Genomic DNA, 18,731 nt, shown 5'->3' with positions numbered 1-18,731 from the left:
TATGTGTTCTTTATTCGATATATTATATCATATCATAACGGCATACTTTAATACGCGCAAACGACATGCGATGATTACGCGATAAGTCTAAGATTTTGCTGCTGGAACGAGATCACTCGAGTAGCCAAGCACACATTCCGATATGTATCGACGAATCGGAGCAGATCGCACCAGATGAGAAGAATAAAAGACCAAGTCCGTTGATCGTGTTAAAAAATGCACCCATGAAGGAAGACACTCGTGCCAATAAAGCAGTACAACATCCACTTAAATTTGTCGAAAGCGAGCCTTGAAAAAACTTTTAATAGGTCCAGAACGCGAGTTATGCAATCACGCATTATGCACCAATGAAAGTCAGATATCAGACAGCTTACTGAAGGCAAGCAGAGCTAAGCCTACTCATCTTGAAAGAGCCCTTTGAGAAGATGGATAGACTTAAACCGAAGAAGAAGCCGCAAATTCTTACGAAATCTTCCATCATCTCGAACACAGTGTGATTGAGAAGAAGAATGTTGAGAAGGAATAATCCACTAGCAGTTGTCTATTCACTCCATCATCAGGAGTCCTAATGATAGAGAAACTTACGAAGAATGATATCGTTCATGTCACATCAATGTTTAAGATCCTAACAGGATCGATGTTGGTTAAAAAACATTACAAATACTTCAAGATTTTAAATTTTATAAGATTCCAGTAATTCATTGTATTGTGGTTTTCAATTCCATCAATCCGGAAAATTTTTAGATTCTGCTTTTGATCTCAGCTAAAATCTCAGCTTAATTCATATAAGTCTCCCAAATTAGTGTAGCTAAAAAATTTAAAGTTAAAGTTTGTAGTATTTTTAATACTTTTTGCCTAACGTCCATCCTGTTAGAATCTTAAATTCCATCAACTGATATATAAAATATAAAATATAAATATAAAATTTAAAATAAATGTAAAATTTTATTTAGTTTTATAACATTTTATTGATATAAAAAAGTGCTCTGTATATATTAACAACATACTTCCAATTGAAGATTACATTTTTTAGATTAAGTCAAATATTAAATTTAATCTCCAGTATAAGAAATTTATCAAATTAAATTATTTTCACAAGTGAAAAATACTTATCTTCTTTTTATGATTTACTACTGTTTATTTTAATTCTATTTTATACATTTCGCTTAGACATATTTAATCTTACATGTGCATATATAGAAAAAAATTGTGATGCTTAAGGCGATAGCAAAAGTTAACAATTCCGAAATATTAACTATACTCTTCGAAAATCTGGAATTGAATGATTAATTAATTAATAAAAAGAGCAAAAATTTTTTTGCTCCAATCGAGCAAACGTACATACATATTGAATGCACGCGCCAGATATTTATGAAATATACTGATGTGAGAGAGGGACAATATTCCCAAATATCTTCTTCGATTAACATTCTTGCCGCCAGAGTTCGTATACATGTATACATTTCCGATATTTTACACTATCAGCTGATTCGTGATACGATATCAGCTGATCCATTGTTCGCGCCAAAGGAATGAAAAAGCGGGTTTTCAGCTTTCACTTCTAGAAGGGTGCAATCATTTCTAGTCCATTATTCACAACATTACATCGTCGCAGCTACCGATAACGGCGTATTTTAATACGCGCAAACGACAGATGTGCGACAAGTTACGCGGTAAATCTAAAGTTTTGCTACTGGAGCGAGATCACTCGAGTAGCCCAGCGTTGATAATTGCCGACGACTCGAAGCAGATCGCTCCGAATGAAAAGGATAAGAAAACTACTTCGTCAATCGTGTGGGAAGATGCCTCTACGGAGGACACTTGTATCAATAAAACGGTTCGAAATATACAGTTTAATTCTTCGACAGCAAACCTCGAGAAAACCCCAAATAGGTATGCGATCACATGCATTATCCGCTACCGATGGAAGCCAGCTGAATATCAGAGATAGTTTGCTGAAGGCGAGCAGGGACTCGGAGACGAAGAAAGTGCCCTTTGCGAAGATGGATATGTTTAGCCCAGAAAAAAAGTTGCAAACTCCCATGAAGTCTTCCATTGTCCCAAAGGACAGCGTGATCGAGGAGAAAATGATAAGGAGGAACAATTGTCCGCCAGCAATTGTCCGCTTATTCCATTGTCATCAGACCTGATGATGGAGAGACTTGCAAATCGGCGAGACGAACAATCGTTGGAGCTACTACAGAAACAAGACGCTATTAAGGAACCTCAAATACAGAAATTTGAAAAGATGGAACTTGAAGGTTCTACTAGGTAAGATTTTCCTATATACTTAATAGTTGAGTAGATCTTAATCTTATAATATTCTTTTCATGTGGAAAGTCTACAGAAGGAAAACAAATCTTCCATTAAGGCTTTGCAAACTCCAATCAAGGATCTTTCGAAAACAGCCAGTCCTCAGAGGAGAATTTTATTTGAACCTAAAAAAATAACATCAAGTCCAGTAAAAGGTAGTCCTATGGCATATCAAAAGTATCTGTCATTAGCTGAAAGTGAAAGACCTACATTGGTATTACCTTATAACTATAGATTCTTGGCTGAAGTATTCAGATGTGTAGAGATGGTAATACTCTATATACTATTTCACATCTTGTAACATCCTTGTAATTTAAATCTTTTTAAATGCTTTGTATCATTAGCATGGTTTATATATATGTTTTACAGATGAAGAATTTGATTTTATTTGTAGGTTTCAGCAATGTTGTTTAACAGAAAGGAAGTGATAACTTTCAATAAATTGAAACCTGCAGTTCAAGAACAGATGCGACGAAATTTCACTCTGGAATATCTGGCTTAAATAAAAGCTATTTATCCTGATGCATATACTTATCATCAAGAGAAGCTTCAAAAGCGAAATTTTGTTTCTAAACAGAAGAAATATGAATTAGTTCTAACACCAGTAGTTAAAAAAAATAATGGAAAAAATACTCCTGATGCAGATGATGTATTGAAGATTGCCTCTGAAAGTAGCATGAGTTCTATGATATTGCTGGAGAGACAAAGGAAATTTTATAATACCCTATTAGGTATACATATACATATATATATAATTTATATATATTTATATATATATATACTTTAAATAGATTTATTTATTGGCGCATAATAATTATGTATAATAATTTTTAAATCTTTTTATTACAGAGAAAGTGAAAGATGAACATGAGAAATTTTTATCAAGCTTGGAAAGTCCAAGATTAATGAATATACTGAGGGAAAAAATAATACGCTGGCATCCCGAGTTCGATGTGGAGTTCTGCAAGGAAATTGAACAAGCCGAATTACCTCAACCACCTGTTGTCGAGAAGCCAACTGCTAAATATGTTCTTGGTAAGAATTACGAAATATTTCCATGGAAATAAAAAAAATGGATAATGAGAAAATTTATTTTTTGTATTTTAAATATTCGTGTATATAAGATATAAAATTTTTCGTAACGTGCATAATGATGTAACATAATCTTAACATGAAAGACAATAAGTAGGACAAAATATTGCACAAGAGGATTAAAATGCGTTCGCGTATTTGCGAATGTTTAACATAGCTTTCAAAATCTCATTGATTAATCAGCATATAATGCAATTGGTATAAAAGTATTGCTTACATGTAATACTTAAGCAGTTATATTATGCATCTCGCATTATGAGTTATCAATCTTCAATCAATAAATTAACTTTAGAAAATGGGTTTAAAATATCACTTAACAGGAATCGAATTATTAGTAGAATATGTAAGCTTTGCTGCTAGTGCTTGATGAAACAAATTTGTAACATATTAATATTTGTGAATATTCTGTTAATTTTTTTATTTTTGTAGATAAAGCTAAATCTTTGTTCAATTGTGGTACGCGTATGGAGAAAGCATTACAAAGATTGGCTGAAGCAAACTTAACTGCAAAATCCAAATCTCCATCTTCTATGCAAGATTCTACAACACAAACCAGAGAAGATGGTATTCCAAAGGTTAATGTTGCCATTATGGACAATTCAATTATGCCATCCACACAAATCAAGCATCTGAATACAAAATTATTTAAAGGCATTTCCAAAACTCTACTCGAAAAGGTGAAAATAATCAATAATTCTAAGATAATAGTTGACATTTACTACACATTTTTTAACATGTATTTGATCGCTTTATAACTTGTAAACGAATATTTGTAGGTCCGCGCTAGGCAGGAGGCCAAAGCTTTAGAAGCAATGACGAGAACTCCAAACGCGGACAAGGAAGCTGCATTATATTCCAGACTTCCCGAATTAGCGAAGTTTCTTCGCAATATTTTCGTGGCAGAGAAAAAAGGCGTTTTGCCATTGGAGGCAGTGATACAAAAATTAGACAATTCTTTCAGAACAAAATTAACATCGCAAGAAATGGAAGAGCATATTCGGCAATTATGCAAGTTGATACCTACGTGGATCAGTATACTTAATGTACGGAAAGTGGATTACCTGAAATTAGATAAAAATGTTGAACTTGCAAAGATTATTAAACGATTAGAAATTTTAACTAATGATAAAATCAAGGCAACGTCATGATTGACATCGTGTATGCATGCGTGTTTGCGTACGTGATGAACACGTACGAACGTGTATGAGTGTGTGTGCATGTAGATAAATATATCGTATGTTTAAACGCGCGTATATGTTTTAAATATAACGTGTCTCTTGACTGTTCTTATAAAATGGAACTAATAATATATAAAATATGGAAATATGGATAATATTATAAAATATGGAATTAATATTACAATATAACAAAGTAATTTGTTAGTGATATTTCTAAAATGTTAAGCTTTTTTGAATCATATAACGCTAAATATGTGAGAGAATAAATCGAAAGAATAAAAAAATTTAAATAAGAAAAAATTGATATAATAAATATTTCAAAATTTTCTAAGCCTACGTTTTTATTATTAAATATTTATTTTATATTGCTTATTGAATATTTATTATTAAATGTTTTTTTAAATTTTTAATTTAATTTATTTTATATAGATTGTTTATTTTATTTATTTTGTTATTTATAAAAATTATCACATATAACAACAATGAAACCATTATATGTATATTTTATGAATGTTAGGCGTTCTTAATGTTTACTTAGATTTAGATTGTGATAGAAAGATGATTAAATGAATGCATCTTATTTATAATATTATCATTATTTTCCCTTTTTTAATGCTTAATTTGTACATTTTCGAAAATTTGTACATTTTTGAAAATTATGAATTTTATTATCGACCATGTAAATTTACTTGTTTATTTGTTATCTATAGTAGCACGAAGCAATTTCTACTAGTTACGCTAATTCCCGTAAGATGGCAATCGTATATTTACTTAACCTAACCTAATCTGAATTAAAGTGTATAGTGCACTCGTGTTAAACGTACGGTTTGTCGAATATTTATTCACGATAGATTAGATGATAGATGATGTTTTAAATCACGATATTGAAGAAAGTTTCTGTCATGTTCTTAACAAACACGTTATTGAAAAAGCCGAAGGCAAAGTAAGTGAGAAAGTTTCAATTAAATGAACCTTAATTTCGAGGTTAGGATATTGATGGAGAACAGATATATCTCTAGTCATAGAGAAGAAACGACGAAATATCGCTTTCTATTCATAATCAGAGACGTATGCAAAAAATTGTGCAACTTTTTATAAAATCAGAAATTAATTCAATATATTGTATGTATAAATGGAGTATTTTTTTCTTTGTGAAGAAATGGGATCAGATATAATTATCAATCGAAAGATGTCTATTTTCATTTCTCGTCAAAGACACTTGTGTCTATATAACAGTGTAATGTATAATCGAAATGCTTTGCATATATAAATGCCTTGTTATTTTTCATTGCAGATTTATTTTAGTCCTCACACAAAGTGTGGCAAGCGGTCATCAGTTCGTGCGTATGCGAGAGAGACTGGCTGACAAACTAGAATTTATACGCTATGATCCTCTTGGTAAGTAGTTATTTATACATTACCTTTTTAGACAATATTTTCTTTCTTTAGATAATTTTTTATAGAATATAGAATGTTAGGATGTGTATATATATATATATAAAAATTATATAAATATAGAACATTTTTATTTGATTTTTAAAATTATAATTTCTCCAATTATGATTAAAGCATGATACGTTAATTAATAGAAAATATTAACATCGAAGTTATGCTAACATTGCAATGTTCCTTTACAGTCCAAAGTGCTGCATTATACAAAGAAAAGAAGAAAATACGTAGTATAAGATAAGATAGTGCATATGATATTTTATTGCAAAATTTCCATCAACAATAATATGCAATGAAAAATATTTATTGTGTATCAATATAGTGTTATTTTCAGAGAAATACAATTTATATTTATTATAAATCACGATTATTAAACGACACAATATAATACGTTTATGTGTATTTAATGCTTATAGCTTTTTGCTTCATAAACATTTAAATACTATACTTTAAATATAAACTTTTGATGTTATATAAATATCATGAGAGAAATAAAAAGTGATATACACATATACATATATATATGTGTATATATAAATGATTATTTCTGACAATATTAATTAATTGTATTACGAAATTTTCCTCACATGTATCTGATTATATTGCGCAACAATATTGCAATTTCCTTGTTCTTTTCTTCCTTCCTTTTTATTTACAATTATTTATCGATATGTCCAATGATACATTTCAACGTTATAAAATTTCGGTCATGGAAATAAAGAACAAGCTGCATCTCGATTCCACTTTACGTATTATTACCGAAAGTTGTTAAGTAAAGCATACAGTCAGTAAACGCTTTGCCTAAGTTTCATGCCGGTCGGAAAGACCGAAAGAGAGACCAGCCAAGAGTCTCGACATCGAGATTGGGGGTAGATTTCCTTTGATCCTAACAAGGAACACAAAGTTGTATTATTTCCACCTGGGTTTCAAACGGTTCGGAATCCGCCAGGCGTGAAACGCGATCCGCCTCCCCCCTTTCTCTTTCTCTCTCTCTCTCTCTTTCTCTCGCGCCCGTTTCGTTTCTCCATTCCTATCATGGTCCTGGAGACTACTCCTTTTCTCCCTTTCCATCCCCCTGTCTTTTCGCTCCTCCCTATCTTCTCGCTCCTTTCCGATTGCGGGAACGAAAACGACGTCGCGCAGTTTACTGATGTTGCAAATTCAATTTCTCCTCTCGCCCGCGGACCATTGTCCAGAGGAAAGGGGGAGAAAAACCGCAGAAGGGGTTGCGTCCCGGAGAGGGAAGCGTCTCTCTATCTCTCGCGATTGTGCGCGTGACAGCTCGTGAGATTCAGAATCTTTCCTGCTTTTTTTCTCTCTTTCTCTCCCTCTTCGAAGAAAAGGCTTCCCGACTTCCTCCTCGATGCACGCACGCGAGCCTGTAATTGCGAGATATAAATTTTCGCAGCTCCTGTATCGCGTCACTATTGTTCAAGATCTGTCAAAGCGTATTTAAAGAATCAGACCACAAATCATATATTATCGTAAAAGAATCATAAGTCCATCGGGTCATTCATCGAGGGTTCTCCATTTATGTAAAATTTTCATTTCACAAATGAAACAGCCCAGTGCTAAGAGCAAGAAGCGAAGAAAAAAGGGGGGAGGGGTAAAAAAATGTGCAGAAAGCGACTGCAGAGAAGCCACGAAGAGAAAGAGAGAGAAAATAAACAGTAAGCAAAAGGAGATCCGGGCGGGAGCGAGGGTGAGTTTCAGTTGCCTCGCATTCGAGGGCGTGTTTTTTTCTTCACGTCCGCGCGAATTATTCTCCGCATTAATAGTGCACGCGAGCCCGCTAAAGTGGCTTGCTAATTAACTGCGTTATTTTTTTACAATTCTCGTTCGTCGTTGCTTCCCCTTCTCTCCCTCTCATCCCCCTCTCCTCTTAGCGGCGCCCGGATGAGGTTCAATATTTTTTTTCGCGGGCGCCGCGCGCGGAAGGGACTTCCGCATTTTATGTAAAAGCCTCTCGGCCTTCATATGTACACGCCACGTCGAAGAGGAAAAGACATACGAAAAGTCGAGGTAATAAAGAGAAGAAAAGAGTGAAGGAGAGTAAGAATTCGAGCTTCTTTTGAATCGCGTCAGATGCGTCAGAATCAACTTGAATTCACGATATAATTTCCCAGTAATGTACTTTGACTTCTCAAGGATAAAGCAGACGTTGCAAACTGTTTCAATCATGTCTTATCGTATTGACGAATAAAAGAAATTCGAGAAGATTCAGGAGGGGGAGGGGGGGCACTTTGATTCGAACGCGAGCGAATCGTAATCGATTGAACACATCCGGAGACACGCGAGAATCGACGACATAAACTCTTAAACCTTAATATCGTCGTGTCGAAGTCCGCGTGCGAAATCGTTTGCGGGCGACAGTGTGTGAGAAACGTATGATATGATATGGTATAGAGGTATCTCTCTGTGCCAAGAGAGGAGGGGAAAGGGAAGGAGGGAGGGAGGGAGGGGGTGCAAACGCGGCGCGGCACCCTTCTTTTCTCCGCCACGAAAAGGCACTTGAAATAAATTGAAAATGGCTGGTATTGAGAATCGCTCTGCCCCCTCCCCCCCCTTCTTCCTCCCCCTCCGGATAAGTGATACCTACATCATCTACACGCACATCAACCGCTATTTCTCTCTCTCTCGCTATCTATCCTCCTCCCTCTCCGCTTTCCTTCATGAATTCGAAACGCGACGTTCGAGTCGGTATCGGGATCCAGTCGAATCGCTTCAATTAATTCAATCGAGGATAGACGGGAGAGGGTCGAGAGGAAAGGAACAAATAGCGCGTGTTGCGCCTCGGAAAAATGTATGCGCGAGCATTGAAAGCTTGTTAATTGCGATAGCTGACGTGAGTCTCGCAGTTTCATAAAAAACACCGTAGAAAATCCGATATATTTGTGCCCTTATATAATAAAATGTTTCAGATTCTTGATTACTTAATTTTTGATAATTGTCAGGCATCAATTACATTTTAGACATTTAAAATTTTCATTTTTCCGAAGGAGAGCAAAGATCTCAATTTTTGACATTTCCAATCTTTATCTTCCAGATTTTAACATTTTTTCTCTCTAGCGGAATTTTAATTTTTTTTTTAAAGCATCCAAAGCTCGTTCTCTCTTCTCTTCAGAGAAAGATTAAAAATTCTACCTCTATCGTCGTAAGAAATAGTGTCGCGAGTCGGATAATTCGTCGGATTTTCCGCGCGTTAATGCGGAGACGCATAAACGAGTCTCGCAGTTTTATAAAAAAAAAAAAACCCTAGAAAATCCGATACATTTGCCCTTATATAATAAAATGTTTCAGATTCTTGATTACTTAATTTTTGATAATTGTCAGGCATCAATTACATTTTAGACATTTAAAACGTTTTCATTTTTCCGAAGGAGAGCAAAGATCTCAATTTTTGACATTTCCAATTTTTACCTTTCAAATTTTTACATTTTTCTCTCTAGTGGAATTTTAATTTTTTTTTTTAAAGCATCCAAAGCTCGCTCTCTCTTTTCTTCAGAGAAAGATTAAAAATTCTACCTCTATCGTCGTGAGAAATAGTGTCGCGAGTCAGATAATTCGTCGGATTTTCCGCGCGTTAATGCGGAGTCGCATAAACGAGGGCGCGGCGGAAACACACACGTGCATGTGCACGCACACACGCACAGTAACTTCGCGACGGGCCAAACACATACGTACGCGCGCGCACGTAGCAGTAAGCAAAGGCACACACGAGCGACAAGGTGTATTGAATCGACGAGTATCATGCAGCTGACAGCTAGAGCTAATTGAATCTTGACTCTATCTATCTGTCGACCGAGGTTGAGACTCGCCACCGCCACCGACGCTGCCACGAATTGCATTTCCCGTTCGGCGGTATCGCTCCCGCGCCCCCGAAGAATTCTATCCTCCCCATTGCCTCGCTTTTCCTTCCTTCCTTCCTTCCTTCCTTCCTTCCTTTTTATATCCTTTGCCTTCCTTTCCTTCCCTCCTTCCATCTATCGTTCTTTCGCGATCGTTTTAATCCCCACCATTTTGCATCGCGAAAATATGTCGCATATAAAATGCGAAGCTACGTGTCTTAATAGATTCCCATTCTTTCTCGAATTTCTTTGAATTTCTGTCTATAAAGATTTGGAATTTTTTAATATTTAAAATGTAATATTTAAAATGTATCTCGGTTTCTTAAATCATCTCTCTTTCCCTCTCCTTTTTTGTCTTTATATGAATATATTATACGATTAATCCCCTTATCGAATATAAATTTTCGAGAAGCGATTTTTATAATCGCATGCGATTGAATTTTCCGAAATTTTTTCGTAATTTTATTTTCGACCGTCAACTTTGAATTTATATCAAATAATATCACATCTGAGGCGACAATCGTATAAATTATAAAGAAATTTTTTTGCTGCATAATTTCTTCTCCCGACTAATCCTCCCTTAATCTTGATCGAATATCAAGTTTTTTCACAATCTTGTAACGTAATCTAAATATAATCTCTTGTTCTCCTTAATTAACCGTCAAAATGTTCAAGTCTTATAACATCGATTACAAATCCAATTTCCGATAATACGTATACTTCTAGAAGTTTAATAGCCTCGGGCGGGTATTGCCGCCTCGATATTGACGTTGGAGGAAAAATCTGCCCCATAGCAGTTAACGGAATCCACGGATGGATTCAAATGGGTACCACCTATTTTCGGAAATAAAGAGGAACCAGGTAAGTTCTCGATAACCATTAAACGCGCGCGAATTCATCACCTTGTTAACGGTGTCGCAAGAAAAGGAACTCGGCGCGCGGCCCCGACCTCAGGATCTTTCGCGAGGGGCTACAAAATGCGGGCGAGATCCTGGCCGGAACTTGGCGCGAACGTTTCCCCGTCCGTGTGAGATCATGTCCGCTCACGAGCGCACATACGTCAGTGAAACGTGGAGAATAGGGGGTGGATGAGGGTGAGAGCAAGAGGGAAAGATTGATGGGAGAAAAGAGGAGGAAGGGAGGGGGAGCGAGAGAGAGCCGATAAAGAGAGAGAGAGAATCCAATATAACTGCACACACGTTTATAGGGTCGATGGGAATATATTGGAGCGGATATTGAAATACTTGTTGGTAGTTTGAGTTGGAAGGCGAGAGATGCCTTTCTCGATGCCATCTTGATTGCGCAATCGAAGCACCGATGCGGCCCCCGCTACAGAATTTGACGATAAAGATCGCGCTCGGATTATAGGAGGCCGCGGAGGTCGTTTCCTCTCCCTCTCCTCTTCTCCTCCTCCTCCTCCTCCCTTTTCCTCCCGCGAACCAATAATGGCGACTGCTCAACTATACCCGTTTCGCGACCTCGTTCTAACCATCGTCTTTGAAACGTCGTTGCGCGATTTTTATGCTGGATCATTAATAGAAATAAAGGGAAGGAAATGTGTGATTTCGATTGTTAAATTCAAACTTTTCAAGAGCTCGAGGAAGAAGCGTCTCTTCAATCGTCAAACTGATTGAGATGTTAATTGCAGAGAAAAAAAACGATGAAATTTTAATTCTCTTCAAAAAGAAAATGTCTCTTTCTTTTCTTCTCTGTTAAAAATTTCATTTTATCGCTATGAACATAATTAATTTAGTTTTTTAGAATGATAGATTTTTAATTAAGAATTAGGAGGGAAATAAAAAAAAATAAAAAAGTTACAAATTAATGTCTAAAGCTGGACTTAAAAAAAGATAATCAATTAATATTTATATTAATATTTAATTTTAATTAATATTTATGGAAACGATTTATGTATTATATAAAATATTAATAACGGCCAAGTGGCATCGATAGGACACAATGATCTCGGCAGATAAGCAGCCATAAGTGATTATGCAGTATATATCGAGAGATCTGGCGAGCGTACAAGATATGAAATAATTTAGTGAAGCGCGAATCCCGGGTACACACCTGGGCACACATTAAAAACCGTAGAGGGCCAGCTAAAACGTATCCCCGCTCACGTCTCTCCCTCTCCCTCCTTTTTCGCTCGTTCCTTTGTTGCTCAACAATCGGCATATTAGTATAATATACCGTGCCGAGAAACGATTATACATCACGGTGCATCGCGTCGTCAAAGGGGTCTTTCTCTCTAAGTACAAGCTTAATTGGCCGGTCCGAATTAGGGAAATGATACCAACGCGACTGGTTTTTCAAGAGAGACGCTTCCATTTGTACACGTATCTACGGTTGATCTTTCCGCACCGATCCCGCAGAACGCGTTTTCGCCCGAAAGGAATGAGTTTAGATCGAATGATTGTAAGTCGTCCCTTGAGATCGCCCATTGAGATCTCTCAGCTACCTGGATCGACGAGTCTCTCGATGATTCGAAATTAATCACCGAATCAACTTTGCTTTCGTAACGAAAGAGACCTTGCCATTGCTAGTTTCCTTCGCAAAGCTATAATTGGATGCTACGTATTTTTAGAACAATATCAATGTTTATTTTCCTTTATATAATTAACTTTTTAATTAAAATCTTTCTAAAGCAAGGTCTTTGAAATTAATTAAAGGATAGAGGTTTATCATCTAGTCGCGTTTCCAGCGCAAATATTAAGCAACTCTAATTAATTCCGTATGATTTTCGTGAGAAAAGTCATTCAGAAATATTCCTATCCTTTTATCCTTATTTTTTCTCTATAAAAAAAGAACTTGAAAAGAAAATTATTTCTAAAGGAAACAAATTAAATTTACAATATATACTCCTGGACAAAATTAACGCATAATTTTTTTTTCACTTTTTCTTTAAAAGCTGATATTTAAATTTTAACGAAAAAATTTAAAGAAAAAGTGAAAAAAAATTATGCGTTAATTTTTTTGTCCAGGAGTGTATATATATATATATATATATATATATATATATATATATATATATGTTTTTTATCGTTGCAATCGATTCGACGTCTACGAAGAACAGGACGATTATTTTAATCGCGTCGCGAAAGATTGACACAAGTAGCCCGAGGAGAGAGGGCGGCTTGTCATCCCCCGCGTCCCTTCAACAATAACATGAGGACAATGTCTAGTTTGGAAATTCGCAGACAAAGTAAACATAATCAAATGGCGCTTGTACGTAAACCGAGGGTACCTGTGCCCCTCTACGAAAGGATCCTGCGTACGTTGGCGCGATCGCGAAACCCTTTCATCGAACGGATACGATCATTATGTATCTTCTGGGGGAGGTGGAGGGAAACCGCGCACGACGATAATAAAAAATACGGATCATCCGCAAAGCCACACCTCGGGCGATCTCGAGGAAGAAGCTCGAACGCGCGCTTATTCGATCCTGGCTTCCTCGAGGATTAGCTTCCGCTTGGAAGGATTCGTCTTTCTGTGCCTTTGATACTACGATAGTTCGCACGGTGATTTGCCGGGAGGGAGGAATCGATTGCGTTATCTCAATCTTGTAGAATCAAGTGTCGTTTCCAACTTTAAAGTGTATTATTGAAGGGAAGAAAACGCAAAGGACATGTGCTTATTCTGCTATTATTCTCTAGGCATCGGCAAAATTTGTGAAAAATTGACACTTTTAAGAAAAAAAAAAAACTTGTTACCAAACCATATATTTACAGTTACTTCGTGTCGTGGGTAAACAAGTTACAGTTATAACCGCAGAGTCCGAGCCGTCAACGAGACGATGCCGGAAGTACACGAGGAAGCGGCGGGGGGGGGGGGGGAAGGGCGAGATGATTATCGAGGTATTACTTGGAAACGGCGTATTAACGTTTTACCCATCGAGAAAGATTGCGTTCCCCGTAACGCGTGTAAGACTTGACGTGAGGCCAGGCGTCTCTTTTGTGCGCCCTTTATGCCCGTTTCTCCATATCCTTTCTCTGTCAATCAGCGGTGATCGCACAATGGCGGACGCGACACATTGTGTAATTCAGAGTGAATGCGAGAGAGCAAAGACCCTCCCCCCCTCCCTTCATCTCCTTCCTCTCCCTCCCCTCGTCCCACGGATAATTATTACGCGACCGCGGCCAGTCCTTGCGGTGCGTTTTTTACGCACACACACGTACAGGCGCACGCACGTGCGTAAAAACATAACCCGCTTACACACGCGCATTGGAGGATCCGATCCGGTACCCGTACCTCGACAATAGGAGATAGGGGGGAGGGAGGGAGGGGGGTCAGCATCGCATTCGGAGACCGCGCGATATCTCGTTACACCGGTAATCGGCGAAGGCCGGGGGGGGTCGAGGGGGTGAGCTCGAGGGGGGGAGGGAGGGGAGGGGAAGAGGGCTATAATCGATCGCGAAGTTTGTAGCGCAAGGTAAATTGACGTGGGCGTGGTGAGAACGAGACGACCGAGAGAGGAATGGAAACTCGAGAGCGCCCGAAAGACAACGGTGGCCGCGGCCACCGTGCTCAGGCACAACGACGATCGGCTTCGAGGAAATCCGAGATTTTTCTTCCTTTCCATCTCCCTCCCTCCCCCTCCCCCCCTCCCTTCTCCGTCCGTCCGTCCGTTTCTATTTTTCTCTGTCGCGTTTCATCCCAGGTTGCGTCTGTCTTTGATCGACAATTACTATTGTGAATGAGAGGGAGGAGAGGGAGGGGTTGGGTTGCTGGAATTTAATAGGGTATATCGATACTTTTATTCGCTCGTTATCGGATGCCACAAGTATCGATGTACGAGAAGGGTATGTTTTGGTGAATGGAGAATTTTGGCTGCTGGAGAATTTTTTTTGGAAAACGTTTAAGATAGTCTGGACACCGAGAAAACTCTGTTCAACCGAGGGATAGAAAATGAGAGTTTTGAAAAAAAATATGAGATATATTGACTTTTCTTGTTTTTATAAAATAATAAGATACTTTGGAAATAAAATTGCAATATCGATGATACCTAAGATAAAATTTCTCGCGACTGTTAAATTAATCGAAAAGGAACGCGAGTAATCAATTTTTGGTGAATTTATTTACAAAGGCACACGCAGAATATTTTAATTAATCATTATCAAAACGAGAAATTGTCAACGTCATAAAATTTTTAATTTACAGTGCTATTTTTCATCCGACACGCTATATCTTTTGTGATTGAGAAAGACAAATTTAAATATCGATATGCGCGAGAGATACACTATTTCGTAAACATAAAAACAAAGATATCGATGGATATCCTCGATAAACGTTCACGAGGATGCTTTTGGAATCCGAAGCGAATAAAAAGCTCGAAAGCGCTCCGCGTGCGCGTTTAAACCGTCGAAATCTTCATTTATTATCTCTCGTCGAGGGTATATCGAGGGTTATTAGCAAACCTGTGGATACACACTCGTGCGGCCATCGTATAAAAATCTCTCGTTGTATAAACCGACACGCCACTGACGGATTATTCTAATATAAATATAGGGAGTTCTATACTGTTTCCTACCAATCTACCGCTCCGCGTTTTCCTCCCTTTCTCTTTCATCCCCTCTTTATCCCTCTCTCCTTCTCCCTCTCTATTCGTGCATTCCCTCGTATCGCGCACGTATTTCTCTCTCTCCACCGTATCTCTTTCTTTCTCGCAACAAGAGCGGCCCTCGATCATCCTCCATCTCTCGTCAATGCGTCCCGGGAACTTCCGCGATTTCTGAATAGAAATCTCCATGGCGGCTGACAATGCCGCGGTGCGTGGACAATTGCATAGTCTAATGGATCCGCCTCACATCACCGTAACTTATACGTACGTGTCGTTCGCGTGAAAAGTGAATATCGACAACGTCCATTCTACGTGTCTTCCTACGGCGCGCGGCTAAAACGAGAGATCGACGTCCTCTATTTTACGTGTCTTCCCGTATGTCATCGAGCCTCCACCGCCCGTGTGTCCTTCCCTTTTTTCTTCCTCCTTCTTGCCTCGCGTAATTCGCGTGACATTTAACATCCCCTTTACGTCCCCGGTGTGTGTATTCCTGCCAGGGAAAAATTGACGCGAGCGCGGTCTCGGTGCAAGAAGACTATCCACTCCGATGGTTTGGGGGTTGCTGAAATAAAAATGACTCAATCTCTTCTTTCCTTTTTCACGAGAAAAAAGGCGAGAGGCGTATCTTAATATTAAACGACATAAAATACAGTGAGAATTTTGAGATTTATCATTTCTTGAAGATAAATCTTTGATAAATTTTTAAGATGGTAGACAAAAAATTGGATACGATCTTGAAACTCACATGATATTATTTTGAATGCTTACACGATCCAAACATGTTTCGTTTGATTTTACACGATATATACTATGATTACAAAATTATCGACGCGAAGGATTTTGATCTTCGATCGCGACAGATTGAGGCGGACGATTCGCGCGAAAGAGAAGCCCAAAAGAAATCGCTTGTCTCCTTCGCTCGCGTGGGCGGCTCCGCGGCCGCGCATTTACCCCGTCGCCTGTCGGTCCAACAAAAGGCCGCAAGTCTCTCAACATTTCGCGTTCTCGCGCGCACTTTACGGTTCGCGTTTGCTTACGAGCGCGTCGTCGAGGAAGACGGAAGAATACACGATGAAGAAGGGTTGGGCGCGCGCGGGGAAGAGCGAAGGAAAGGGTTGGAGAGATCTCAACCTTTTGGTGGTTGGAGACAAGGAGGAGGAGGAGGAGGAGAAGAAGGAGGTGGTGGAGGCTACGAGAGGAGAGATGGTCCGGGCAGTTACGGGCATTATATACCTAACAGGAAGAGAGACAAAGCGAACAAAACACTGTCGGGGCGTCGCTCCGCAAACAGAACCCCTTGGTGAGAAGAAGAGAGGGATAGAAGGGGGAGGGAAGGGAGGAGAGGGGGGGGCAGGAACAGAGAGAACTAAAACTTGGAACAAAAGTCCTCACTTTTGTTCCCTCGAAAGTTTTTCGAATTATGGTCGTAGTGGCGAGGGGAGAGGGGAGAGGGGGAGGGAGGAGGACGGCGGTGGCGCGCGAAGAGAGGACCCTCTGTGATTTATACCTCGCCAAGGTTTCGGAATTATTAAACTTTCCGGCACCCGGAAGAAAGAGACGTCGCGACGTGGGTGGGGACGCGGCCGGAGAGAGAGAAAGAGAGACGCGCGGGGAGAGCGAGAGAGAAAGCGAGAGAGAGAGAGAGCGAGCTTGTACTGTAATTAAGCTCGTTTTCTAATGAAGATTGATCGGCCAATTAGCACCGGCCGCCCATCGCATGTTTGTCTCTTTATTTAGTGCCGTCGTATTGGACGCATCTCCCGGTTGACGTTTGCCTTAATGCTAAAAAGTGCACATTTCGCAATACAATTATTGAATCTCGCATGGTGTTCGGCTACTTTCGAGCCTCATTCATGTTTTCGAATAAAGAATACACGTGTTTATCTTACGAAGTGAGAAAAAAAATTCAGATTCTAATAATTATTAACAATTGAAGGAAATTAGCGGAAAAGTGAGCATTCGATGAAGAGATGGTTCTAAGAGTCCATTGAACTTCTCAGTAGTTTAATTGTGTATCTCCTCTCGTTTCACGATAAATTACGATCAATAATTCCACGTAGTATTTTGTAGCTGTTATAGATCTCCTTTCATCTCCAATATTCACATGAAAACGTCTCTTACGAGATGTCCTTAATAAAATAAAACGGGCTAAAGGCAGCAGTTACCATTACTCTTTGCTTCCTCTTTTTCTGGGCCATTACGTTCTACCATTACATTCCGTCGTTTAATCGAGAAGGCATCGAGAACGACGAGGCGTCGAAATTATATTTACACATTATACCATTACATCGTTGATATATTGCTGCGAGATATTTTCGATTGTCTGTTGAGATGAAATTGAGGGATGCCACGAGAGTAAAATAAATCAGGCTCTCCTCCAATAGATGAGCGAAATTATCGCGAGGCGTCGAAAAGCTACTCCTTATTCTCGTATCTTACTTGCTACGGTTATCCTTGTATATTATCAAGCGAAACATACTTGAATCGTCCATTAACAAGCAATTAAACCGCTGGTAACGAGGCACGATTCAACGGGCCGAGTCGAGTTATCCCTGGAAGAGATTAAAAGCCGCCACTTATGAGTCTGGTGAAAATCACCCTTCCGTCCCGGACCCTCGTGGCGTCCTTCTCCCTCCTTCTCGCGAACGTCTCTGTCTCCTCTGGCTCCCTCGTCCCAATTCCAGCTACTAGCGGCCACAATAGAGAGTGGGAAGCCTCCTTCTGTGGCTCGCACACAATGGATATAGTATATCAAACAAATTCGACCCCGCGGAATTATTGGCCGGGCTAATCCCACGTTACCGGTCGCGGGGACGATACTTCTCCCATCGGCGCGACGACCAGCACGTGACCCCCTCGGCGATTGTCGAGGGGGTTGAAGGGCGAAAATTCAGCCGTGAAGCGTCGTAAGGACGTGCAACCCTAACCGCGATTAATAACGTTTCGACGGCCGATAGATCGTCCGCGAATTCGATTCTCGAGCGATTCCAATCGGACGCTCGATTCATGAATCATGCATGAATATGTGTCAGCCAGTCGCTGAAAAGAATTACTATCGTGCCGAAAATTTGCTATTTTAACGTCTCGAAAGTATTTACAACATAATTAAATTGTTTATATATTTTTAAAAAGTAAATTTAAAAATTTGCGAAACTTGTATCTTTAAACGGGATTAATCTTTCATTCTTTAAATTGCTAATCGTTTCGTTTTATAAAGCTTGAATAATCTAATAAGTCAGTACAATAATAGAAACAAGCAATAAGATGGAAAGACAAAATTAAATGTGTTAT

The 18,731-nt window shown here is 38.8% G+C and overlaps 1 protein-coding gene, 1 long non-coding RNA gene and 1 pseudogene across 3 annotated transcripts; 2 read left to right on the top strand and 1 right to left on the bottom strand.

Moving 5' to 3' along the window:
• The first annotated feature begins 425 nt into the window (after positions 1–425).
• On the top strand, positions 426–4,875 carry LOC145970614 (DNA replication factor Cdt1-like; annotated as a pseudogene). The gene is made up of 7 exons (XR_014438553.1): positions 426–491; positions 1,586–2,271; positions 2,341–2,581; positions 2,708–3,044; positions 3,163–3,348; positions 3,835–4,082; positions 4,182–4,875. The product of XR_014438553.1 is annotated as a DNA replication factor Cdt1-like (transcript).
• Positions 4,876–5,355: 480 nt separating this feature from the next.
• Positions 5,356–6,576, top strand: Mrpl33 (mitochondrial ribosomal protein L33). Its single transcript, XM_083097662.1, has 3 exons — positions 5,356–5,526; positions 5,878–5,981; positions 6,221–6,576. Exons 1-3 carry the CDS (start codon positions 5,486–5,488, stop codon positions 6,271–6,273), a joined length of 198 nt encoding a protein of 65 aa, XP_082953788.1. The 5' UTR covers positions 5,356–5,485; the 3' UTR covers positions 6,274–6,576.
• LOC145970737 (uncharacterized) lies at positions 6,428–18,380 on the bottom strand. The gene is made up of 3 exons (XR_014438583.1): positions 17,920–18,380; positions 15,709–16,002; positions 6,428–7,411 (listed from the first exon to the last, which is right to left on the bottom strand). It is a non-coding gene; the product is annotated as an uncharacterized LOC145970737 (long non-coding RNA).
• Positions 18,381–18,731: the final 351 nt, after the last annotated feature.

This window comes from Camponotus vicinus, unplaced genomic scaffold (genome assembly GCF_025532165.1).
Source record: "Camponotus vicinus isolate PSW18456_S1 unplaced genomic scaffold, iyCamVici1.0 SCAF_4, whole genome shotgun sequence".
NCBI lineage: Eukaryota > Metazoa > Arthropoda > Insecta > Hymenoptera > Formicidae > Camponotus > Camponotus vicinus.
Note: the sequence above shows the minus strand (reverse complement) of the source record. Positions and strands in the feature narration are given on the sequence as shown.

What these genes read in the sequence shown, in the direction of transcription:
- Mrpl33 (XM_083097662.1), top strand. Translation starts at nt 5,486, where the DNA reads ATGTTCTTAACAAACACGTTATTGAAAAAGCCGAAGGCAAA. An exon ending in TTGAAAAAGCCGAAGGCAAA is followed by an intron (nt 5,527 to 5,877) that starts GTAAGTGAGAAA and finishes TTTTCATTGCAG; the next exon opens with ATTTATTTTAGTCCTCACAC. An exon ending in TATACGCTATGATCCTCTTG is followed by an intron (nt 5,982 to 6,220) that starts GTAAGTAGTTAT and finishes GTTCCTTTACAG; the next exon opens with TCCAAAGTGCTGCATTATAC.